Genomic DNA, 26,220 nt, shown 5'->3' on the forward strand with positions numbered 1-26,220 from the left:
TGATCTACTAAATACTTGCACGTATTTTTAATACTCTAATAACTGAAGATGCTTTATCTAAAAAAAAAAAAAAAAGTATCTTACTGTTACTAATTATTTTGGTCAATCGCTGCTAATGTAGCTTCACTAACTTCTTGTGCCTCTCTGTTTCTGTTATGTACTTAACACTTCAAGCAAAATATAGGATGTATTTCAGAATAATAATTTTCATTTGGAAAAACAGATGTTCTTATCATTTGGTTTCCAAGCAAAATTCATGGAACTATATTAATGGGGGCTCTTTTCAGGTATGGTTTTGAGAATAATAAAAATTGCTTACTTAACTATTCCATAATAAGCATGCTACAAAAAAATTCATAATACATAAAATGTTTAGGCTGTTTTCTCTCATGGATGCATGCGTACAGCTCCTTGTTAATAGGTCAATGCAAGTGCATCAGGAGCCATATAGCCCTCTTTTTGTGTCCGATCATTCCCACTTGCTTTATGGAAGGTCCCACCTGACAAATACAAGTGCACTACTTCGAAATCTTAGGAAGATAACCCAATAGCTCTAAATTTGCGCTCTGTAATGTACTTAACTAAAAATAATTCCAGTCTGTCTTTGAGAAGGGATTTAATTAATTTCATGTATTCCATCCTATTTCTTTTGCTTCATGAGTGTAACGTTTTCTTTTCTATCAAAATACATGCAAATTTCTGCTTAAATGTTAGCGTTACTGGACTTTTTTTGAGACTTGGGAGGCTGTGGTTCTGCTCTGTATTTTCCCTTATACTACTGTAATCTTGTAACCAATTACTTTATTTGAAAACACTTTCACATAATTAGAAAATAGTGTTTCATATAACTTTTTACTTGTGGTTTAAACAAATTGCAGGAACTGATGTTATCCTTCACTCAGCTCTCACCCTGTGATTCTTCTTTGCAAAAATGGCAAAACATGTTCAAGGAAATTATGAAGCTTTGGTCTATTCAGTACTTTATGTAATATAGACAATATCCTTTCATAGAGAAGAAGGCTGTCCACATTGGAACTTTATCAGCACTAAACTAGTTAGTGTTAAGCTGTTTCAAAAGTTGGTATCACATTCTTTGTCCACAGCTTTATAAACTGTTTTCAGAACAATTCTGACGATCAAAATTTTTAAAAAATGGTTTTGGTAACAACTATAATAGTTGAATTCTTGACCGTTTAGCTCTCTTTCTGAAAAAGAACCTTATCCCGTTATGCCCAGGCTATACACACATTTTACTGCAGTAATATGAAAACAAGTAAAATTTAGCTAATCATTTTGCTGAAAATAGTAGTGTAGGCAGAATAAACTGGTTCTTAAACATAAAAAATAAAATAAACATTTTGTAATGTGAAAAGATCCTCAGAAATCTTAATGCTCACCACCTTAGACCTTGTAAAATAAACTGTTAAGCTTGTGTGGATTTTATAGTGTTCTTATCAGAGGCCAAGATTGAAAAGTCAACATTTCAGGCATGTGCTCTCCTTTATTTTTGGGGTGCTTGTTTTTTCTGCATATTTGCTTTTTCCATATAATGTTCCACATCCCTGCATTATGCAGCTCTTTGGTTTCTGAAAAGCATCCATATGATACAACTATGTGGAATAAGGGAATACAACTACAGTAAGTAGCGTAGTTAAGGGCAACATGCAGAAAGAGCCCACCATTCAGAAATTTTCACAGTGATAGATTCACAGTTTTTGTTCACCTTCCTCTCTGCCACTCTTCTGGGTTGCTCAGAGAATGTGTGATAACTCTACAACTTAGTTTAAATGGTTCCCTTCCATGCATTTCTATGCAGGGCAGGAATATATAGCCATTAGTATTTAAAAGGGATACCATCAAGTTCAAAATTCAGTATATTAAAGGATTCCTTAATGTTACTAATGACACCACCGTAAAACACAGCAGATTTTTAAAATCTGTTCACATTTTGTGTTACTAGTTTACTTGTTTGGATTTTATTTACCTCAGTAATGATGGGCTGGAGACTTTGGTTCTGTTCCTGGCTGTGCCACAGATCATCTTGGCAAGATGGTGATCATCTCAACCCATGTTTCCTTATCTGGTGGGGTTGGGTTTTTGTTTTTTGTTTTAAATAATTACCTACCTTGGGTGAGGCTTAATTCATTAATTTTTCGATAGTGCTTTTTGATCCCGAGGTGGACGATTCAGTACAAGTCCAATAAAAATAGACTAGCTAGTTTCACTTTCTCATGTGCCTAGCATATTGCTAAAGAATTTTATTTGCAACTATTGCAGTAAAATGCTTAAATCAAAACTAGAACATTTTTTCATTTAATAGTCTTTAATGTTATCAAAATCTTGGCATTCGTAGAAGGTTTTATAAAACTGTTTTATTAAACAAAACCTAGATTTGAAGCCTGTACACTGCCCCTCTTAAACATTTCATTGAGAATAATTCTAAATTATTTATTCTCCATGCCTGGCCCTCCCACTGGCTTCACATTAATAATTTTTTTAAAAGTATGGATTGAAACTGTAACTAGGATGTTACACGATGAGATTTTTAAGGTAGCAGCTTCTCAGAACACAATTTGTGTACTGTAGAGTCTAGTCCACTGCACATGTTGTCATATGCATCAAGAGATGAATAGACCTTTTCTGTTTGTCACCACAATGGTTCTTGTCATGGCAATAAGTGGCGTGTAACTTCAGATGCAGATTGGCTGAAAAGTGTGGGCCAATGCTCTGTGTAATTCAGAACTGTAATAAGTGACTTCTTTAAAACTAACACAGGTATCAAATTCAGAGACTCATTGAAGGCTTATCAATGAACCAAAAATAAAGCCAAGTAATTTCTAAATGTATTGCCATCAGTCTAATCTTTTACACGCATTAACAGGAAATTGCTTCTTATATTAAGAGTAATTTTTTTTTTCCAGAGGACTGTCATGTTCTGTTGGTGAAAGGAATTACTTTGTTTGTTCTTTCTCTTAGGTCCCCTGCAATGGCTGGTGGATTATTTGCCATTGAACGTGATTTCTTCTTTGAACTGGGTCTCTACGATCCAGGTCTTCAAATCTGGGGTGGTGAAAACTTTGAAATTTCTTACAAGGTAACAGCAAAATTGATCTGCCTTTTAAAATGAAAAATTAACTTAGTTCTAGAAATACTAACCTAGATGGACATGACTTTAAAGAATGCTGGCAAGAAAACTAACCTGCCGATGTTTTTTCCCCCTTCCCCATCAGCCTTCTGGGTGGAAAATGACCCTATGGTTCTTCAGAATTATGGACAATTCTTTTAAAAAATAAAATAAAAGAGGCTTCCCAAAACAAGGGCAATAAAAATGGAAAAATCCCAGTGAGGTGACTCATCACGGACAAAACCAGGGCACAGGATTTTGTTTTGATTGCTAAACACATGCATGCTCTTCCATCTAGCAAGACATTTAAGATCATAAGAATTAGTTTCTTATGCCCCTTCAGACTCCAAAGGACACAGATACAAGCAGAACAGAGAGCTGTGTCCCCAAAAACAGGAACAAATATTTTAGACCGAATTTCTGGTCTGACATCCTTGACAATGACCCTTTAATTTTGGGCTGAATTTTATTAAAGTAACTGAGCACGTTTGTAATCAGATTGGTGTTGCAATCAGACCTCTCCTAATGAGCCTCAGTCCTTGTTTGCAACACCTTTCTTTTTCCAATCCTGGGCCTTGCTTGAGCAAGGGACTAGTTTGGGTCTAGAAAGTGACCAATGTTCTGTGTAGTAATTTTTGAAATGACAATGGAAGTCATTACATAGTCCTATAATGAACATTTAAACTAGTTTAACTTCTGGACAAAAACAAAATTTGAGGACAACTCTTCAGAAGAACTGAAAGCCACTTTAACCGATGTTGTGTTCGAGCTTACAAATATAATAGTATTATGTAAAATCAAAACTTGTAAAGAAAACCTCTTTAGTAAACATTTAAACAAAACTGCTGAAAGAAAACCAATAGGATAATAAGATCCATATAGTGAAGAAAGTAAAATATTATGAATAATACTGTCTGTTAGGAATAGATGGTCCCAAGTCATGCAATCCTAATCTGGAATTAGATGTGATTTGGAGCATCCCTAGGGTTTTAATGGGTTCAGCTCACGTGTGATAGTTCAGGACCATATTTAATTATAAACATTTAAAAGCAGCATTATTTAGTCTACATTTAAACTGTCTTTCTTTTTTCTTAAATTTAATGGATGACCCTAAAGTGGTGTGTGTTATTGTGTCAGCGTTATTTTTTCACTTTAGTGGTTCTTCACCTCTTTTTTGGTTTTAGTGTTACAACAGTAATGTTGATGGATAGATGGATTTCCATTAACTGGAGGCTTGATCTCTTCAGGATGTCAACAAAGCCCATTAAAGGACACCTGTCAGGAATGGTCTAGATCAGGGGTGGTCAAACTACAGCCCGCGGGCTGCTTCTGGACCATCAGACATTTTTATCTGGCCCTCGAGCTTCTGCCGGGGAGCGGGGTCAGGGGCTTGCTCCTCTCCAGCACTCCAGCCCCCGACTCACAATTCCCTTGATGAGCACCATCTTCTGGCATGCAGAGCCGCACTGCGCAAGTGCAACTTCACCACGCTGTTTCCGGGATCGGAACCCCATCCCTACATGGCAGGTGCCCCCCCCCCACATACACACACACAAAGCAGCGCACCCAATCCCCTCCCGGTCTCCTACGGCTCTACCCTAGAGAGCCTCAAAACCACCCAGGGGCCGCACTCATCCCAGCTAGGGTGCCTCCGCCCGTGACAGTGCCTGGTATGGCCTCCTTGGAGTCACTGTTGGCAGGGCCCCTAGGAATCCCCGGTACTGCCCCTGTAGAGCCCCCCACCCTGCGCCACACCCCATGTGTCCCCCCTCCCTCTCCCCTCGCTAACATCCCTTATAGAGCCCCTATGCTATACCCCATAGACTCCCCCTCCCCCACTAAGCATTCATGCCCGCCATACAATTTCCATACCCAGATGCGGCCCTCAGGCCAAAAAATTTGCCCACCCCTGGTCTAGATAATACTTAGTCCTGCCCTTAGTGAAGAGGACTGGACTAGATGACCTCTTGAGGTCTCTTCCAGTCCTATGATTCTATGAATATGTGATTAGGATTATCTCCTAGTTTTGTTGCAATTTTCTTAAGATTCTCCCTCAGTCACTGCTACTGTACTTTGGGATGGACGAATCTATCCAGAATAGAGTAGTCCAGTGAGTTACCTAAGGGTTCTGTGTCCCCATAACTTTCATTAGGAAAAATATTTGGGGTGAGGAACACTGCCTAGGATGATGAAATATGAGCTGAAGTTTAATAAAATAAATCCTGACCAGCTGCAGTTTCTGTATACCCATTTATTCCTGTCTTTGCAAATAGTCATGGAATAGGATCTCAAAACCATGATTTATAAAATGGTGTTTGTAAACATATCCATTGTAGAACAGAAGAATGTACTGGATACAGCCCAGGACTTTTATTTCAAGCCCTCATTGTTAATTTTACTTCAGGCTTAAGCATAAATTTATTTTATGAGCTTAGCGTGTTATCCAATTAATGTAATTAATTTTTTTTACTCTATTGTAAATTAGTTTGTATTTGTTTGTTTGTTTGTTTTTTTAGGTTTAGTTTACATGTGTATTATCAACTTTTCCACCACATTTTTTTCTTGACCTTGTAGATCTGGCAATGTGGAGGGAAGTTGTTGTTTGTTCCTTGTTCTCGTGTTGGACACATCTATCGTCTCCAGGGTTGGCAAGGAAATCCACCTCCAGTGTACGTTGGGTCCTCTCCTACGCTGAAGGTGAGACTTCACTTAAAACTGCAGAGTGGTTTGACCTTAAATAACAATACTTGTACACATACTACATTTCTTCTTTATTACAAGTCTTCGAGTATATGTCTCTATGGGAGTGTGCCACCATAGGATGCACATGTGCCCATGCACTTGTAACCAGAGAATGCAAAACGGTGTCCACAGGCCCTTGCCTGCACAGAGCAGAATCTTGTGCCTTCAAATGAGAGCATATAAGGAGGCATGGACCTGCTGTTACCCGGTTTCTTTCAACTGCCTGCAGCTTGAGACAGAGCAATGAGTGTCCATTGATTCTCAGCTTCCTGCCTTTCTTTGTATGCTATTTTTATTCTTAATTTTTTCCCTTTATTTTCTTAATTATTTGATTTCTTTAGTTTTATACAGTTGTTTAGAAGAGGACTTACCTCCCCACACACCCCACTGTGTTATACCGAAGACCCCAGGATTTAAGCCCTGCCATACCTGCCACAGGTCTTTTCCCAGTAGTGATGAGCATTTGAGCTGTGTCCACTGCCTCGGAGACATCCACGTCCCATTTAAGTATAAGGTTTCTACAGGATTTAAAGGCAGGTCTTGGAAACAGGGGTGGCTAGACTGAAGCTCCTACTAGTGGAGTGTTCACTAGCTCTCTCCACCCCCGTACGTCGGCCTCAATGTCCCAGGCTGCCCCAGTGGCAGCATCAACTTCAGAGTTTAGCATTTCTAAGAAGCTTCTTTCTCTTTCCAGAGAGCCTAACAAGAGGGGTAGGTCACCCCATAAATCCCTCTCTAAGGAGACCTCACATCCTGCAACGGGTACAGCTGAGGTTCTGTCAGAACCTGCTACCAAGCCACCAGTACCCTACAAGAAGCAGCATGTGAATGAGGCTTCTAACAGACAGCACAGGTAGCAGTCTACCTCAGTACCGACTGATCCTTCCAGGCACTGGGATATGCACAGGCCTCCAACGCACACTCTGATACCATCACCTCCCTTACACCAGGGCTCTGAGGTTGGAGAAGCTCCTCTACAAGCCTCATCAGTACTGTGCTCAACATCTCAGCAATGCCAGGCCCTAGTACTGGACACAGCCTTCCAGATTTCTTTCCCTGGAGGACCTGTTTATACCAGAAGTATTGGAGTGTTCCCTACTGTGATCCTCTGTCCGGGCCCCATCCCCAGAATTGCTCAGTTGGCTTGAACCTAGTTGGACCTCCAGCTTTCAGTACACCACCCATGATTGAGACTCTCCCCTTCAGCCTTGAGGATGATTCTTCTTCAGACTCTGAGGTCTCGGTACAGGGCTCTTTTTTGGTAACTTACCACTACAGGCCACTGAGCCAGTATTCTGGAGACCCCACCATATGTCCAAGAGCCAGGAATTATGAGTATCTATGGGGACTATTTCCCTGTCCACCGCCTCAGTGGGCTTACTGGAATCCATTGGGTTATCTCTGTGAACAATTTTATAGGGTTCCAACCAGAAAGAGATCGCATTACCGCATCATTCACAGGCACTGTCTGACCAACGTTCAGTACTGCATGATCATCCTCTGGTACTTTATGCCCCCTTGGCAACAGGAGATACCTAAGAACAGTATGAAGAGAAACTTACCCCCATCAGCTAAATCCTATTCATCCCTAGATGAAGTGGTAATGCTGCCGCCGCCACCTTCTTATGCCGATGATTTTCGGGCCTTTGAAGACCTCATGAAACACCTGGTGAAATCTCTCCAGATCCCATTAGAGGAGATCCAAGAGTCTCAGCTCTCCTTGATGAACATGTCAGATATCACCCTACAGGAAAAAATCACCAAAAAATGAGGCTCTGTTGTTGCCTGCTCATGCAGTCTGGTCAACACCTGACACTATCCAGTCCACCTTTAAATGGGCAAATAAAAAGTATTATATTCCAGTCAAGGAGATGGAGCGTTTCTTTTCTGAAACCTGTCTTTTCTTTACTCTGAAACCTGTCTTTTCCCACCATATTCCCAGTTCTCTGGTGTAGGACGCAGTTAAGAAAAGGAATAGGGAGATCTTCTTTTTATGATAAGGAGTCCAAACTTTTAGATCTCCTGGGTAGGAAAAGTTACTCCTTGGTAGCTCTTCAGTTTTGTAAAGCAAACTATCAAACCCTGTTGGAGAAATATGACTTCAATACAGATTCCAAGTTCACTCATTTTATTGAACATCTGCCACAGGACCAGAGAGAAAAAATTCAGGCCCTCATTTCGGAGGGTCAGTTGATAGAAAAAACCTTCCTCCAAGCTGCTCTAGATGCCATGGGCACGGCTTCTAGATCCCTCACTGTGACTGTGGTTATACAGAGAGCATCTTGGTTCCAGCCTTCCAGTCTCCAAAGAGAGGTGCAGAATACAGCTGAAGACTTTCCCTTTGAAGGGCCAAGTTTTTCAGCTCTGACATGGACTCTTCCCTCTACACTCTGAGGGACTCAGCAACTACCTTGTGGTCACTGGGAATTTATGTTCATGCAACAAAAAGATGATTTAGTAGATCTCAAATGTCATAGCAATATAGGCCATTCCAATACATCTGCAACAGGTTTTTCCCAGACTTTCAGAGGAGGAGATTTAGACCTCAGAGCAGAGGACCATCCCCTTCTACAGCAATATCATCTGCACCTCCTTTTAAGAAACAGTTTTGACATCTCAGTCAAGGGCCTCAACCAATCTACCTTCCACTTCCTCCTTGCCTGGGCACAAATTATCTTAGACAGATGGATTTTGGAGGTGATCAACATGGAATAGTGTCACGCTGCCTGGAATGATTTATGACCATGAGTGTCTGTCTCAGGGCAGATTGTAAAAAGCAGGACAGACACCCCAAACTGGGGATATGTTCTATAATTAGATTTCAGCAAGCCAGTAACAAATGTGAACTCAATGTGAATCAATGTGAATGTGAACTTTGAATGTGGATCAAAGTTTTACCATAGAGTCACAGATAGTCCCCTTGGGCAGTCTAGGCAAGCTGGACTTAGTGATAAATGGCCACTTACCTGAATATTTTGTGATTTTTAGTATTACTCCCAGTCCCAAGACTGCAGTTCAATTTGTACCTTAGGTCTCACCCAAAAGACATAAGAGCATAAGAATAGCCATACTGGGTCAGACCAAAGGTCCGTCTAGCCCAGTATCCGGTCTTCTGACAGTGACCAATGCCAGGTGCCCCAGAGGGAATGAACAGAACAGGTAATTATCAAGTGATCCATCCCCTGTTGCCCATTCCCAACTTTTGGCAAACAAACACTAGGGACACCATCCCAGTCCCTCCTGGCTAATAGCCATTGATGGACCTATCTTCCATGAACTTATCTAGTTCTTTTTTGACAACACTGTTAGCCAATCCTATAGTAAACTAATTAAGGACTTGTTAACTAGGAAAAAGAAATGAGTTATTTACAGGTTTAAGCGGGCAACATATATGCACAAATGAGTTTGTCTGTGACTCCAAAGGTGACAGATGTAGTACAGGACCCCGGCCTTCCGCGAAGCCCGAGCTCGTAAACTGGAAAAATATGCCCCCCTGGCTGACACCCTGAGAGCGAAGGGCTACAAGGTGCAGATGGATGCCCTGATCATTGGAGCCGTGGGCGCTTGGGACCCCTGCAACGAGCGTGTGCTGCAGACCTGTGGGATTGGTCGACGCTACACACGGCTCATGAGGCGCCTCATGGTCTCGGACACCATCCGATGGTCCAGGGACATCTACATTACACATCACCGGCCACCAACAGTACCAGGAGGTGTGAGCTGATACGACATCATGCATCAACTATGGGAAAGGGTCTGAGAGACTTTTTCCATTGGACCATATGAACTGGAACCATAAACTCACTGAACATTAAATCCCACCAAATGAGGGTAGATCCATCCTCATCATCGTATCCACCCATTATACTCCACACCTGAACATAGCCATTATATGGACAACATACCCCCATACCTCAATGTCTGTACTTTGACCCGTTAAACTTTTACCCCCAATCGGGGAGATTGCAGCTTGTATTCCTTCCTAAACCGAATTTCGCACCCCTTGATAATCTGTACCTTATTCCCTGATAACCAGGACTTTCTGTGCTTAAACTCTGTGCTGTTTTCTTTTTACTTCAACATTATCTCAATAAAATTATTAAATCTGTCAGTATTGAATGTCTTTTCAGGGCTAACCCAGCTTGATCCTGGCGATTTATGCTTTTTTTTTTTGGCTCCAGCCCTTGTAAGAGTCCAAACAGCAAAGAGCTAAGAAATCTTCATCAGCTATCTTTGTTTCCCTCTTCCTGCATTCTAACTGATAGGACAAAGCCTTCCGCACATACTTCTCCATGGATAGATGGGGCAACCAATAAAGCTTTTGTCCTACAATGGCCCACTTAATTTTGATAGTCCTCCTGGATGAGTGGGGAGAGCCGCTCTTCCCATCTGAGTTCACAGGTTCAGAGCAGACATTTTTACAATTATAAAACAAATTTATATTTTACCTTGTAGCATGGAATACAGACATTATAAGTAAGATTAATGCATGCAGCAACTAACAAGCATTTTATAGGTTTAGAGTCTAAACACATTGTTACAAATCTTAACATCTTGAACAATATTAAAATATACGTGAGCTGGTGTGGTTTCCAGCTACGAAATTGTTAGTGTTCAGCTGAAGTCTACAGACTTGGCAAGTGCTGGTACCAGGTTTACCAGTATCACAGATACTCCATCCATTTCCACACCATCCCCCACCACCTGTCTTCTCCATCCCTCTTCAGGGACCCCTCTTAGAAAGATCTCTTGAAACAAGACATCCAGTCTTTCTTTCTTCTGCAGGTAATTGAGCCAGTCCCCACAGAGCTCATCAGAAGATGTTCTGTTCCAACTATTTCTTAGTTCCCAAGAGGGGCAGAATCCTTGACTTAAGAAATGTGAACACCTGTATCCTTTCACAGCACTTCAGGATTGTGGTGCTAGCCACTGTAATCCTATCCCTATATCCAGGAAACTGGTTTGTTGCCTTTGACCTCCAGGAAGCCTACTTTCATGTACTTACCCACTAATCCCAAAAACATTTCCTACGCTTCAAATTAAGCTCAGAACACTACCAATACAGTCATTCCCTTCAGCTCTCCACAGTCCCAAGGGTCTTTACAAAGTTTCTCTCGGCAGATAGTCCATCTGCCTCAGTGGAGCATAGCAGTATTCCCTTACTTGGACGATTGGCTCCTCAGGGGTTGATCATTTCTAGAGGTCCAGTTTGCAACCTCCAGGGCTCTAGCCCTGTTTCACTCTCTGGGCCTTCTCATCAATATAAGGAAGTCCACACTGACCCTAATCTAAAGAATTGACTTCATCTGAGTCACTCTAGATTCCCTAACTGCCACAGCCAAAGAGAGAGTCTCCACTTTGTCCATTCTAATCTCAATAATACAATACAGCTCACAAACAACTGCAAGAACTTGCTATAACTCATGGGCTACATGTCAGCCTCCATGTCTGTTGTGCCTCATGCGAGACTTCTCCTCACGTGCCTTCAGACATGGCTACGGTCCAGGTACACCCCAAACAGACAGTCTTTCCAAGCGCATCACAATACCTCAAAGTTCTGGACTCAGGTGGTGGAAGGAAACACTGAAGTTCTGCATGGGAACCCCATTCTCACATCCCTCACAGATACAATAGATACTTCTTAGATGGGAAGCTCACTTCTAAGGGGCCACAGTCCAGGACAAGTGGTCTGCATAAGAGGTTATGCTCCACATCAACATTCTGAAGCTGACAGCAGTTAGTTACACTCACCAATACTTCCTTCACCCCATACAGGGTCATTCCATCAGTGTAACGCTGGACAAAAGAGCAGCACTATATTATCAACTGATGGGGCAGAGCAAGATTCTAGTCCTTATGCTTAGATTCATTAAGGCTATAGAACCAGTGCATTTCCCATCAGATAGAGATCTCCACTGTCTATCTTCTAGGCCTCCAGAATACAGTTGCAGACTCCCTGAGCAGACATTTCCTTCAGGATCACAAATGGGAGCTCAACGATTCTGTCTTCCACAATATGTGCCAGATTTGGGGCTTCCAAGAAGCAGACCTCTTTGCCACCCCAAACAACACAAAAAGCCACCTTTTCTGCTCCAAGGGAGGATACAGCTGCCACTCTTTGGGAGATGCCCTCATAATGCTGTGGCCCCATCCCCTATTGTATGCTTACCTGCCTCTACCTCTAATGCTCAAGCCCTTACTCAAACCATGTCAGGAAAGAGCAAGGGTTCTTTTCATAGCACAGCACCAAGACAAGTGTGGTATTTGAACCTCCTCCACCTCTGTGACAACACCTCTCTGTCTTCCTATCAAGAAGGATCTCCTGACACAGAACTCAGGGACCCTGATCCATCCCAACCCCTCCTCCTTAAAGCTGAGAGCATGGTTCCTGGATGGTTCTTGAGCATGGAGCTAACCTGTTCAGGTGAGGTCCAGTCAGTTCTCCTATCAAGCAGGAAACCTAGTACTCACAAAACATTTTCAGAAGTGGAAATGCTTCCACTTCTGGTGTTCCCCTTTGCTCTTCCCAAGCCTCAGAGGTTCTGCTCTCCAAATCCTGGACTACCTGTTGGATTTAAAGATGCACAGTCTGTCAATGATGCACAGTCTGTTAATCGGGGTACATTTGACCGCTGTAACAGCCATCCATTCATCTGTTGAAGGCTTCTCAGACTTCGTCCACCCTACTACAGCTACATTCCTCAAGGGCGTATGCAATTTGTTTCCCCCCTGTACGGAACCCAGCTCCCCAATAGGACTTCAGATTGGTTCTCAGTCCCCTGAGGAAACCTCCATTTTGAACCAGTGGTGGTCTGTTACTCTCCACATCTCCAAGTCTTCATTCCTCATAGCCATCACTTCAGGCAGTGAATGGGAGAGCTCAGTGCTCTTATGGTTGACCCACTATATACCACCTTTTATAAAGATGAGGTTACACTACATCCCCCTCCTCGCTTCCTCCTGAGGGTCTCTTTGGAGTACCACATTAAGCAAGAGATACACCTGCCTGTGTTCTACCCAAAAACCTCATACCTCCAGAGGAGTGAACCAGCTAACGTAGACTAGACATCAGAAGGACCCTCACCTTCTACCTTGACAGGATTAAGATCATCCTAAGCTATGTGTGTCATTTGCAGAGGGGATGAAGAACAACCTCTTTCCACTCAAAGACTAAGTGGGTTTTGGGTTGCATCTTAACCTGCTATGAATCGGCGAGGATGCAGCTAGTTCCTTCATAGAGTGACAGCATGTTCCACTGGAGCTCAGTCCACATCTGTACTCTGCTGAAGGATGTTCCCATAACAGAAATTTGTAGTACAGCAACTTGGCCTTCCATTCATACCTTCGCCAAGTATTACACCATTTTACCTGCTTCCAGAGATTATACTACCTGTGGTGATGCAGTCCTCTGAAACATTTTGGACTTGCCTCTTCAGCACTAACTTCCTGGCTGAGTTACTGCTTGGGAGTCTCCTACAGTGGAACATACATACTTAAAGGAGGAGATGTTACTTACTTTACAGTAACTGGAGTCCTTAGAGATGTTTTGTTCCTATGGATGCTTCACGTCCTGTCCTCCTTCCTCTCAGCACTGGAGGCTCGGCTTCACAGTCAAGAAGGAACTGAGTGACAGTAGGTCCATGCCTCCTTATATGCCATTGTTTGGAAGCCACAGGCGCTGCTATGAGCAGATGTGAGCCTGCAGACACCACTTTACATTCTCTGGTCAAGAGGGCACAGGCACATGGCCACAGGACAAAATATCTTGAAGAAATCAAGTTACTGTAAGTTACCGTACTCTCTCTATTTAAAGAACCCTCATTTTTCTTTAAGAATAGTCAGTAAGTCCTTGAAGCACTTGTTTATATGAAAATTCCTTATCAGGAATCATTTTCTCCCTATTGAGTAAAATATACATCACTACCATCCTCATAAATACTGTGTGATGCATTCCTGTGCTATAATAATAATCTGTTCTAGTTTAAAGTGCAGTTCTATTCTGAAAGTGACAAGGTAAAACTGGTACCTTCTTACTAAACAGGTCTCTACTCCCTTGTGTATTCAGTCATATCTGCTTACTTCAATGACAAGAATGTTTTAATTGCATATTGTTAACATTGTCTGTACCATGCTGAAAGAAAGAACCATCTGTGACAGATGCATTCAAATACTACAGTGATGAGGTCCATATAAAAATGTGTGCTAGACACTTCACATAACAGGTTCCTTGACAGCTTACTCCAAGGAAGAAAATGAAGACTGGGGAAGGGAGGAATAAGACCGCGTGTGATAAGATTGTGTGAAGTTAAAGATCATTTTACACTTTTTATTTTCATATATATATATATGTTTATAATCGTAATTCCTGTTAGTACTGCCGAGCCAATGCAGGCATGGGAGAAGAGATGGAATCTTTCTTGTGTATCAGTTGAACTGTTTAAGGCCTGATCCACACTTAAAACTCAGGTTGAAAAATGTATGCCCCAAGAGATGTCATTAATCCAACCTATGTTCCAGTATAGACACAACTAATTCAATGGAAGAATTCTTCTGTCACCCTATCTGCTACCAAGAGGTTCGATGGGGGGATTAACTACAATGACAGAAAAAAACCCTTGTGTTGCTGTAGCAAGTGTCTGCACTACAGCACTGCAGTGACACAGCCGTGCTGCAGTGGCATCTGTAGCGTGGACAAAGCCCTAAAATCCAAATCACTTGTGGTATCCAGTTGGGGGTTAATAGGTGTCACTCTCTGTTTTAATGCTAGGAAGCGTAGAAGGTGAAAATAAACTGCAGATGACACATCACATTTTCTAGAGTATTGCAGTCAAATGAACAGCACTGTTTTCATTCTATTCATAACTAAGGTATCTTTTTCTTCAAAAAGAGAATTCCCCAGACTTAGTTATAATTACAACCTTCACTAAGGTTTCAGAGTGGTAGCCGGGTTAGTCTGTATCAGCAAAAAGAACGAGGAGTACTTGTACCTTCACTAAGCTCACTTACTTATGCTAGTCTTACCCCAAAAATATATAAAAAGGCTACTTTTGTGCTGTATCTTCTGTTAAAGGTGGCAAGTTGGGTGCGTATAATGCATGTATTAACATGTTTATAAGAATTCTTAAATATGTGGGATTAAATTCCTCATACATACATGGGTTCTGTTTTGCAGTAGTGATGGGTATGGGTTCTGGGTATGGGTTCTGTTTTGCAGTAGTGATGTTTTTTTCCCCCCCCATACAGAACTATGTCAGAGTGGTGGAAGTTTGGTGGGATGAGTACAAAGATTACTTCTATGCCAGTCGTCCAGAGACAAAAGCACTACCATATGGGGATGTATCTGAGCTGAAAAAGTTCCGTGAAGATCACAACTGCAAAAGTTTTAAATGGTTTATGGAAGAAATAGCCTATGATATAACCTCACACTATCCCTTACCGTCTAAAAATGTGGACTGGGGAGAGGTATGTACAGTAAATGTATCTAAAATCAGCACATGCGATAGGTTTTTAAAGTTGGGAGTCCACAATGAACTCTGTAACTTCTTGTACATGATAAATATTTTAATATTTAAACAGAAAACAAAGAACTATTTTGGTTACTGTTTATAAATGTGGAAAATGAGGGAGATATGTATATTATATTTTTACAAGTATGGCATGCACCTCAGTTTGTTTAATATTATCCTGCCCGAGTGTCAGGAGTTAAATCCAAGGAGGCTGTTAAGTGGCATGCAAACAAAACAATACAATGACAAAGATATGGCTCCTTAAGGGAACAATGGGTGGAGCTATTAATTGGGGGAATGCCTCTGCCTGGCTCCAACCTGGTTGGCATGTTTTACTCTTCTCAAGGCTAAAAGACTGAGATCATAGAGGATCCTAAACCTTCAAGATGCTTTCCTAGAGAAGAAGGGGCGGCGGGGAGATGAGTGGGCTGTCAGCAGCCATGGCTAGATATGAGTTTCTGGCAGACAGACTTGCCGAAGTGCAGCAGGCAGGCTGGCTCTCCAGAGATCATAGAATCATAGAATATCAGGGTTGGAAGGGACCCCTGAAGGTCATCTAGTCCAACCCCCTGCTCGACGCAGGACCAATTCCCAGTTAAATCATCCCAGCCAGGGCTTTGTCAAGCCTGACCTTAAAAACCTCCAAGGAAGGAGATTCTACCACCTCCCTAGGTAACGCATTCCAGTGTTTCACCACCCTCTTAGTGAAAAAGTTTTTCCTAATATCCAATCTAAACCTCCCCCACTGCAACTTGAGACCATTACTCCTCGTTCTGTCATCTGCTACCATTGAGAACAGTCTAGAGCCATCCTCTTTGGAACCCCCTTTCAGGTAGTTGAAAGCAGCTATCAAATCCCCCCTCATTCTTCTCTTCTGCAGGCTAAACAATCCCAGCTCCCTCAGCCTCTCCTCATAAGTCATGTGTTCTAGACCCCTAATCATTTTTGTTGCCCTTCGCTGGACTCTCTCCAATTTATCCACATCCTTCTTGTAGTGTGGGGCCCAAAACTGGACACAGTACTCCAGATGAGGCCTCACCAATGTCGAATAGAGGGGAACGATCACGTCCCTCGATCTGCTCGCTATGCCCCTACTTATACATCCCAAAATGCCATTGGCCTTCTTGGCAACAAGGGCACACTGCTGACTCATATCCAACTTCTCGCCACTGTCACCCCTAGGTCCTTTTCCGCAGAACTGCTGCCTAGCCATTCGGTCCCTAGTCTGTAGCGGTGCATTGGATTCTTCCATCCTAAGTGCAGGACCCTGCACTTATCCTTATTGAACCTCATCAGATTTCTTTTGGCCCAATCCTCCAATTTGTCTAGGTCCTTCTGTATCCTATCCCTCCCCTCCAGCGTATCTACCACTCCTCCCAGTTTAGTATCATCCGCAAATTTGCTGAGAGTGCAATCCACACCATCCCCCAGATCATTTATGAAGATATTGAACAAAACCAGCCCCAGGACCGACCCTTGGGGCACTCCACTTGATACCGGCTGCCAACTAGACATGGAGCCATTGATCACTACCCGTTGAGCCCGACAATCTAGCCAGCTTTCTACCCACCTTATAGTGCATTCATCCAGCCCATACTTCCTTAACTTGCTGACAAGAATACTGTGGGAGACCGTGTCAAAAGCTTTGCTAAAGTCAAGAAACAATACATCCACTGCTTTCCCTTCATCCACAGAACCAGTAATCTCATCATAAAAGGCGATTAGATTAGTCAGGCATGACCTTCCCTTGGTGAATCCATGCTGGCTGTTCCTGATCACTTTCCTCTCATGCAAGTGCTTCAGGATTGATTCTTTGAGGACCTGCTCCATGATTTTTCCAGGGACTGAGGTGAGGCTGACTGGCCTGTAGTTCCCAGGATCCTCCTTCTTCCCTTTTTTAAAGATTTTAAAGATTGGCACTACATTAGCCTTTTTCCAGTCATCCGGGACTTCCCCCGGATGGTAATAAACTGGACCTACCCAAGCTATGGATAGAGAGAGTAATCCTAGGCAGACTAATATGTGTATGCAACATTTAGTTGTTTAACCCATTTTCTTAGATGTTGTGTTCCTTTTGGCAAATCATACTACTTTGTTTTGAATAAGCTACTTTTTGAGTCCCTTTAACTAGCTGCTGGTCACAGGTCTCCAGAGATAATGAGCTTGCAGGTGCTAAACCCACTGGAGCCTGTCAGGTTGACTCATTTGATAAATAGGGAGGCTGCAGCCCAGAGATCCAGTCTAAAAAGTGGCAGAACCACATGGTTCCACCAAGACGGGAGGAAGGTAGCAAAGCCTGTCTCCCCGGGGTGAATGTGCGAGGGAGTTAGTGTTCTAAGGCACAATTTACCCAGTAACCATGACACTAAATAGCAAGTCTGGATAACACCTGACAGACAGGTATGAAAGTACTGTATTTATAGAGTAAGGACAGGAGATCAAATGCAACAGTAAGCAACCAAGTCATGATGTTTTAACGTGTGTTTTTTATTAGTTCTACATTTTTGTTGAGAATTATTTTGTCTGTGTCTACTCTTCTTCATTGATGTTTATAATCCCGAGTCCTCCTTTCAGAGTAAGAATGTATTTTGAGAAGAAACTTGGAATCACAATATGGTGTTCAGTGCTCTTCACTATTTTTGAAGTAGGGGCCGCTTTGGCAAAAAAACTTCAATGTGAAAGCCACACAGGGTGGGGTCGAAGTGTGAGAGATGGCCCAGGGTAGGGCAGAGGGTGGAGTGCAGGGGTGAGGGCTCTAGGGTGGATGAGGGGTTTGGGGTGTGGGAGGGGGCTCAGGGCTGGGGCAGAGGGTTGGCATGCGGGGGTGAGGGCTACAGGGTGGGGATGGGGGTGAGGGGTTCAGGGTGCAGGAGAGGGCTCAGGGCTGGGTCAGAGGGGTGGGATGCGGGGCATGGGTGAGGGCTCTGGCTGGGGGTGCTGGGCTCAGGGCTGGTGCCGGGGATGAGGAGTTTGGAATGCAGGCAGGCTGCCCCGGGGTTGGGGTCCGAGAACTCACCCCAGCCCTCTCCCTGCCAGCAGCAGCTAGCTCTGAGGAAGGGATGTTTCTCTCCCCTGCCGGCAGGCAGCACAGTAGCTCCAGGAGAAGGGGCCCTCTCTCCCCTCTGCCGGCCGGCAGCACGGGAGCAACGGGGGAAAGGGGCACTCTCTCTCCCCTGTCAGCAGCAGGGAGCTCCAGGGCCGGGGGAGAGCCCCACAGGAGCCCTGCAAGCCCCAACTTGCTCCCCTCCCCAGTTCCCACACATCCCCAACCTCTCTCCTCTCCAAGTCTCTGCTGTGTGGCCCTTTCGAGCTGCTGCACAGGTATTTACAGCCTGCTGTGCGGCTGCGCAACTTCGAGAGAACTTAGGGAGCTGCCACTGGCTCGCGGGCCTTGCAATGAAGAACACTGGTGTATGTAGAGAAGGCATATCTGGAGACAATTACTCATTCAGAATAATCAAGATATTTGCATTTGAATGTGACTTTGAAGGCTGTTAAAATTACTGGGACATCACAGATTCAGCATTCTCATTTAATTGCAAGAAAAACTACTTGGCAGGGTTTAAATTCAGCATGTGATTTACAGGAATTGAATGCTCTTTCACAGATTTACAGGAATTGAATGCTCTTTCACAGACAATCCTAGTTGGGTTTTTTACATACTCCTTTGTAGGATTCCCTGCTCAGCCAGGGAAATGCCTTGGCTTATGAAGATTGTTTATTAGTCACCCAGAAGCCCTGCCCTGTCTCCTCCATGAGTACACTGAACCCACTTCTGCAGAACCTGGAGGCAGAGATAGTGAATGTTCTAACTGGCAGAATAAGCCCTGAGTTCCATCCTACTTCTTAGTCAATTGGATAATCCATTAGATGTGTAAGGGAGTAGTTTAAAGAACTTCCTCTTCTATGGGTATGAAGGGTCTACTTATGTGACTTCAAGAGAGCAGTGGTGGAGTACAGAGTTGTCCAGTGCACAACAGGCATGTTGGGAATCTGTCAGGGTCTATTATGAGGCCTTTGAAATTGTTTGTACAAAGTGCATATGAAGATGGACAAACAGTCCTGCATCTGGAAGCCCGGGGAAATAAGACCATCTCCATCAAGGCAAATCTCTTGCCCAAGAGTTAATACAAAGCAGTACATTAGTGGATCAGCTATAGAACTGTTCCAAAGTCCACCTAAGGTGGGGAAAATGTGTCAACATCTAGCTCCTGACTGAGCTGTGAGAGTCACTGTGATAGTGTCTGGAAAAAAGAAGGCAATGAGGGACACCTGACAGAGAGCATCCCTGAAAAAAGGAATTGAAGCCAGCAGCCCCTGGGACTTGGATGAAGTGACAGGGAAGCTTGAAGTAGTGTGACATCAATCAGAGTGCTATGTCCTCAGGCTTCTCTGAAATGTTTTTGATCTCTCTTAATTGATGGCCAGCAGTCATTACACAATGTTTCCAGTATTTTAATGCTCCTTTGTTTCACTTTTAATAACATTGCCTCAATTAATGACAGGTTTCAGAGTAGCAGCCATGTTAGTCTGTATTCACAAAAAGAAAAGGAGTACTTGTGGCACCTTAGAGACTAACAAATTTATTTGAGCGTAAGCTTTCTTGAGCTACAGCTCACTTCATCGGATGCCACAAGTCCTCCTTTTCTTATTGCCTCAACTGTATTTCTGGGTGGCCAAAAACATTTTTGACTCTGCTACTTGGATACAAGGTTCTTTCCAATCCTATTTTTCTCACATTTAAAGGATTCCTTCACTAAGTGGATGGCTGCTTTTTATTGTAGCCTCTTGGGCTAGTGTTCATGTAAATCCTTCACTAATTTCCAGCTGTTTAAAACACCCTAACTTTCAGGTAGGTTCTCCCTCCTTGTTTGTGGAATCACTAGACTAGAATGCTGGTGAACAACCACGACACTGATGTAGTTAGTCATTGGCTGCATGTGTGTTCTCTCTGCGTGCTGCATTGGCTCTGGCCAGATAGCCCATACAGCAGGCTCCGATCGAACTTCCCAATAAGACCACAAGACTTGGTTTAGTAGCAAAGGCACCCAGCCAGGTCCTAGCTCCCCGGTCAAATTTCTGCAGTTACACTAGCACATGTATGCCTGTAACAATGGACCAGCTCAGCGAATGGCAGGATTCTTCATTCCCCACTTGGCCAGTCAAAGACACTCCCTCTGAGACTCTTCTTTATACACCAATACAAACAATTTACATATTGCCCCTGTGACATGGTTAGTTACCACCCTTTTACCTTGTACACATTGGGCTTATCGATCAAAACATCTCTATTCATCACCCTGTCATCCTGACCTTATCTTTAAGAGGGGGTCAGTGTGTCCTTGTATCGGCTCTGGGGAGTGTGTTTGCATCCTACTTGGTATCTGGGTGTTCTGGTACCACCCTTTTGGAAGGTGTTTACATGAGTCTCCTATGCCTAGAACTTCTCAGGAATGTGTATATTTTTGCAATACCAGCCTTATTCTTGCCAGGGTCTGTGAACCTGCACGCAGGCATGTTTTATAACGGGACCTGACTTCTGATCACAGCCTGACATTTGCTAACTTTGCTTTCTATTAGCAAGGCTTGACCACTACTTTAGTTCAGACCTTTTATACAAGGGCTTGTGACTCAGGCTCTCTCTTTCTACTACAACTGGGTTAATATTTGACTGGAAATTTCATTAATCCCTGCTGTTCATGACTTCCAAAGGTTGGTGATAAATTGTATATGTTTGGGAAGACAGCTGTGATAAATATCCATAGATTTATAGAATTTAAGGCCAGAAGAGACCTTTAGATCACTCTAGGCTGCTGGCCAGTCCCCTCAGCCCAGGAAGAAGTGACATCATGTCCAGAATCTGGTGCAGACCCTCTTCTCAGGGCTTCCATTTTATTTCTTCCACATAAAATTAGTGCAGCACATTGAGCATCCCTTCCCCCATAACCTGGGGTGTTCTGTAGGGGCTTATCTATTCACTACAGGTTTCCATTCTACAGGCCACTTGCCTGACAGCCAGACCCTGCTTCCTCCTACAGGAGTCAAACTACTTACTGGTAGTTCTAGCTCTCCTTCCTGTTACTGCCTTCAGGCTCCTGGCAGCTCTGTTCCAGCTGAGTCACTTTCTGCCTTTTTATAATCACCTGATTCTTTGCTGATATGTCTCAGCTCAGCTACCTCCCTACTATAATATGCGAAGCTAGGCCCAACTCCTCTAAAAGGGAATTTTTGGCCATTCATCCCGTGACAATTAACTAGTCAAACAATATGTATATGACAGGCTCTTACAGTTCACCCAGTTACCCCTGCATTTAGCTCAAAAACTTGTTTGACTAAAGCATACTTTCCAAACAGGCATCCAGTCTTGATCTGAAGATATCAAAGGAGACATTTTTTTCCAGTGGTTAATCACCTTCACTGTTTGTTTGTTTTTTGCCTTATTTCCCATTTGTATATGACTGACTTTAGCTGCCAATCATGAATCATTTAGTACCCAGTGTTTCCCCTCCCCCCCCCCCCCCCTCCCCCATGTATCAGATAAGCTCTCCGTTTTCTTTTTTATTGAGCTCTTTAAGTCTCTCAATGTGTACGGCATTTTCTCCGTACTTCAAATAATTTTGTGGTTCTTTTCTGCACCCTCTCTAGTTTTGCACAATCTTTTTTAAAATGTGGACACCAGAACTCTACAATGTTGACGCTTTATCATAGTAATTTTCTGACATTCAGGTCAAGCTCCATTTCGTTTTAAGTCTGAACAAAACAACCTTCTATCTCATCCCTCAGATCCTCTCCTAGGTGGAAAGCCCGATCAACCCTAATTACAAGCCCCTGTTGCACACCATTTAGGAACATATAAAGAATTGAACATCCTTTCATGGGGGATTAACTGCATAAGAAACCAGGCCTACACCTGAAAGAGCTCCTGCTCTGTATGAATATGGTAAATTTGAAATCAAACTTCCATACAGTATATTCACTAGCATACTTATGTCTGTTATCTCACAATAGCTCTCAAATTAGTATGGCCAGTTGGATTCATAAAACTTTCTCCTGATAATTTAACAGCCTTATCTCATTTGATTCCAATTTCTTGCAGTCTTGCTTCAAATATCTGTGTATACTATTTGTTTTGGAGGACGATGAGTAGGATATTCCTTAACTTCTTTGCACTGGACATCATATTTGTCCAAGGTCTAAACTAAAGTGCAAAACCCCTTTTCCCCTTCTCCCCACAGATCAGAGGCTTTGAAACTGCTTACTGCATAGATAGCATGGGGCACACCAATGGAGGCTTTGTTGAACTTGGACCATGCCACAGAATGGGAGGAAATCAGGTAAATAACCTTGAGGCGAGAAGTTTGAAAGAGACAGTCGATGCAATGAATAATCATAAAGCTGTTTCTCTGATAAAGTCCCTAAAACTACTGTGCTTACCAAAAAGTAGAATAAATGCGGGGGAAAAGTTGTGAACTGTGTCAGCTTTTATGGGTGGGAATTTGGGATTTGTTTCCACTCAGGAAATATTCCCCTTACCCACTGTGGTGCCTTAGTTATTACTTCTCAGAACTGTGATATAGTTATAGGTCTGCAATGCACTGATGCACTAAATGGCTTTCCACTACCAGAAACAAGGAATCAAATACAAATTAATTCATAAGTGAAGCTGAGTTAAACTGGAAAAAGCTTAGTTCCTAATAGATAATTGTAATAAGACTATTGCACAATTTGCCCCAAGTCTTCACAATTTTGCCATCTCACCACCACAAGGACAAATGCACAACCTACTTCAGGCAGTCAGGTAGCTTTATCTTCTTGAATTTGATACTTTAAATTTTGGAAGTCTGGAAACTGAAAAATGGCTCAAAGCAAAATGGTAAGAAGAGGTTAACAAAAAGTTATCTTCCATATATATATATATGACTTAATCCTATGCAGTCAAGCTTTGTCAGTAGTGCAGTAACATACAGGATGATGTCCCTGTTCAAAAATCATGTTCAGTTGGCTCTTAATGTAAAAATGTCACTGTTGTCACTGTAGTTTAAAATATAGCACAGTACCCTGTGAAAATACATTTTCAGTATACAGTACTCGAGAAAGCCTGTGAAAAAATCATTCTTTTTCAGTCCTAAAATCTTACCTTAATAAAATGCCAATCTAAGAAGTAGCAGAAATTATCTGTTTGTATTTAAGTTTGGTAGTTTTCCCTCTGGCCCAGTGCTCTTTAGTTTTTAAATTTATTATTGTCTTCATTTGAAAATACTGGTGAGGACAAAAGTTCACTGGCTATCAGCTCTTTGAAAGATAGTGATTATATAGCCATCAAACTGCAGATTGATTTATCCAGCTCTTCTCAGGAGCCTCTCAGATAAAATCTTTTGCATTTATCCCCTTTGTTCTTAACTTAATTTAGTAGTCTCATATATTTAGTTTTCTGAGCTCAGAAAGAAGGTACTTCATATGCTAAGTCTCTGATAATGAAAAGCTAATATGTTGCATCACTTAAAATAAATCACCCCTATTCAAGCAAAAGTAGGTGTGATGATAATTTCAAAAGACTATTCCAGACGATGTAAATTAATCGTTATAGTATTGCTTCTAACATTTCAGTTACCTTATAAGTTCACCCTTTGTGTTTACAGTAACAAAAAATTTTCTTTTAGCTTTTTCGAATAAATGAAGCTAATCAACTCATGCAGTATGACCAGTGTTTGACTAAAGGACCTGATGGATCAAAAGTTATGATTACGCACTGTAATCTGAATGAATACAAGGAATGGCAATACTTCAAGGTATGTGACAGCATATGGTGCAAGGGCAGGCAATTTGTTAAGATTTTTTTTAAACCCCATGTCGTTAGACTTTGTGCACACATCTGGAAGTAAAACTGTAGGACCAGATTCACTGAACTTGGTGTGGCAAAATGTAAATTTCACTTTCCTGTACCAGGCTCTCCCCTTGCTTTCTGGGAGGAATTCACTCTGAGGGAAGATGGGTTTTGTTGACACTCTCCCAGGATTTCCACTGCAGGAAAGCAGCTTTAAGTTCCACCAGGACAGCTGCTGCCAAGGAATAGGGAGAAAAATTGTTCTCCTTAACCTCTGAGGATAGGACAAGAAGCAATGGGTTTAAATTGCAGCAAGGGTGGTTTCAGTTAAATATTAGGAAAAACTTCGTAACTGTCAGTGTGGTTAAATACTGGAATAAATTGCCTAGGGAGGTTGTGGAATCTCCATCATTGGAGATTTTAAGAGCAGGTTAGACAAACACCGCTCAGGGGTGGTCTAGATAATACTTAGTCCTGCGATGAGTACAGGGGACTGGATTAAATGACCTCTCAAGATCCCTGCCGGTCCTATGATTCCATGGGTATGTGCTGAATCAGTACATTCCCGCTGCCCCCTTTTTGGCACTGTGGTGGCCCGCACACCCCGATGAAGGTTGCAACAGCTTATGCTCACAGCAGCCTTCCTGCTAATGTCCTTCCCACCAAGAGAGTTCTCTACAATGTCTGTACTGCCAGAAGCTGGCATAGATGCTAGGGTGAATTTAGCAGCTCGAATAATGTAATTTGATTACCTTGCATATCTAGACTGAAATAGCGTTCCATTTAAATTACATTCTTCAGCAGTCCTGAGAGGGGATAAGGGAAGTACAGCAATGCTAATTCTATTTCTGCTAAATTTAATTATTTTTATGTGTTGCCCTGTGCCTTGTTCAGCATTTGGTTTTGTTCTTTTGAGTTAGCTAACTATTCGCTGAGTAAATATTGTCTTATCTTTTCTAAATGATGTGTGTGGCTGCTGTGTAATGCTGTTGTGAAAGATCTGAATTTTTAAATGAAGTATTGATTTCATAGCTTGTAATAGCTATTAAGTAAATACGTATTTTCGTATAGGTATTAACTTTGAAAACATTTTTATCATACTCTATTATATTTAATGAGTCAGCTTATACTTTTGTTCCAGTAAAAAGAGAGAGACAGAGTACACTAATAAGGAAATTTGGCCTTTAAATACGTGCACACACACACCTCGATTGTGTATTTGAGGGCATAATGTGGTCTAATAGGGTTGAATGCCAGATTGCTATTACCCAGTTGTTTTCTGAATCATTACCATCTAGCTTGTTGGGCATTTATTAATTCACTCATTAGTCTGTTGGTATCTGAATTCTATTTGCCTGAAGCAGCTAGATTCTTTGTTAAGCATTATGTGGTGAAAGTCCATTTGCCTTCCACTGACATGCAAGTTTTTGTAATATTTGCATACAGCTGTGAAGTCCTGAATAACAAAAAGCTGTTTGTATGGAGCTAAAAAGTTGGGAAGAGACAGACAAGATCTTTAAATCCCAGGAATTTAGATAAAAATCAATACACACTGTTTTGGTGTCTACTTTGTTCTGTAGTATATATGTATAACTTGTTTGCTCTCCACCAATTCTAATGTGGCCCAGCATGTTACTTGCCACTTCATTAGGCTTTGTTTTTACATGAGTTGAATCCCTTTCCACAGTAGCTGTGCCAATTGTGCAATTGTTTGCTTCAGTGTTTCTGTTACTAGAAGTTAGGAGACAGTGGTCCAGTAGGCACAGCACAGAATGTGGACCAAAACATTGGGTTTATTTTCAAAGAAATGTGATAAAAGACGATCAAAGATGGGTAAGCAAACAAACACTGGAAACTGGGTGCACTTGTGAGCCAGATTTTCAGTGTTTAATTACTGTGCAACCCATTTTTAAAATATATTCTCACTGAGGGGGGTGGACTGGGGCAGAAAGATAACAATTATAATCAGTACAAGAAATGTGATGCCCAGGGCAGACATGAACAGCAACATTTTTGGGGAGGTG

General features: G+C 42.3%; 1 protein-coding gene across 2 annotated transcripts in view; it reads left to right on the forward strand.

The window, feature by feature from the left end:
- GALNT7 (polypeptide N-acetylgalactosaminyltransferase 7) overlaps window positions 1–26,220 on the forward strand; it is a 114,169-nt gene that overhangs the window by 84,850 nt on the left and 3,099 nt on the right. For both annotated transcript variants that reach the window (XM_048847728.2, XM_048847727.2), the window contains exons 7-11: window positions 2,977–3,094; window positions 5,699–5,821; window positions 15,110–15,328; window positions 22,608–22,706; window positions 24,033–24,161. In XM_048847728.2, coding sequence (XP_048703685.1) covers window positions 2,977–3,094; window positions 5,699–5,821; window positions 15,110–15,328; window positions 22,608–22,706; window positions 24,033–24,161 — 688 coding nt within the window. The remainder of the gene's footprint in view (window positions 1–2,976; window positions 3,095–5,698; window positions 5,822–15,109; window positions 15,329–22,607; window positions 22,707–24,032; window positions 24,162–26,220) is intronic.

Source organism: Caretta caretta, chromosome 4, assembly GCF_965140235.1.
Source record: "Caretta caretta isolate rCarCar2 chromosome 4, rCarCar1.hap1, whole genome shotgun sequence".
Classification (NCBI taxonomy): domain Eukaryota; kingdom Metazoa; phylum Chordata; order Testudines; family Cheloniidae; genus Caretta; species Caretta caretta.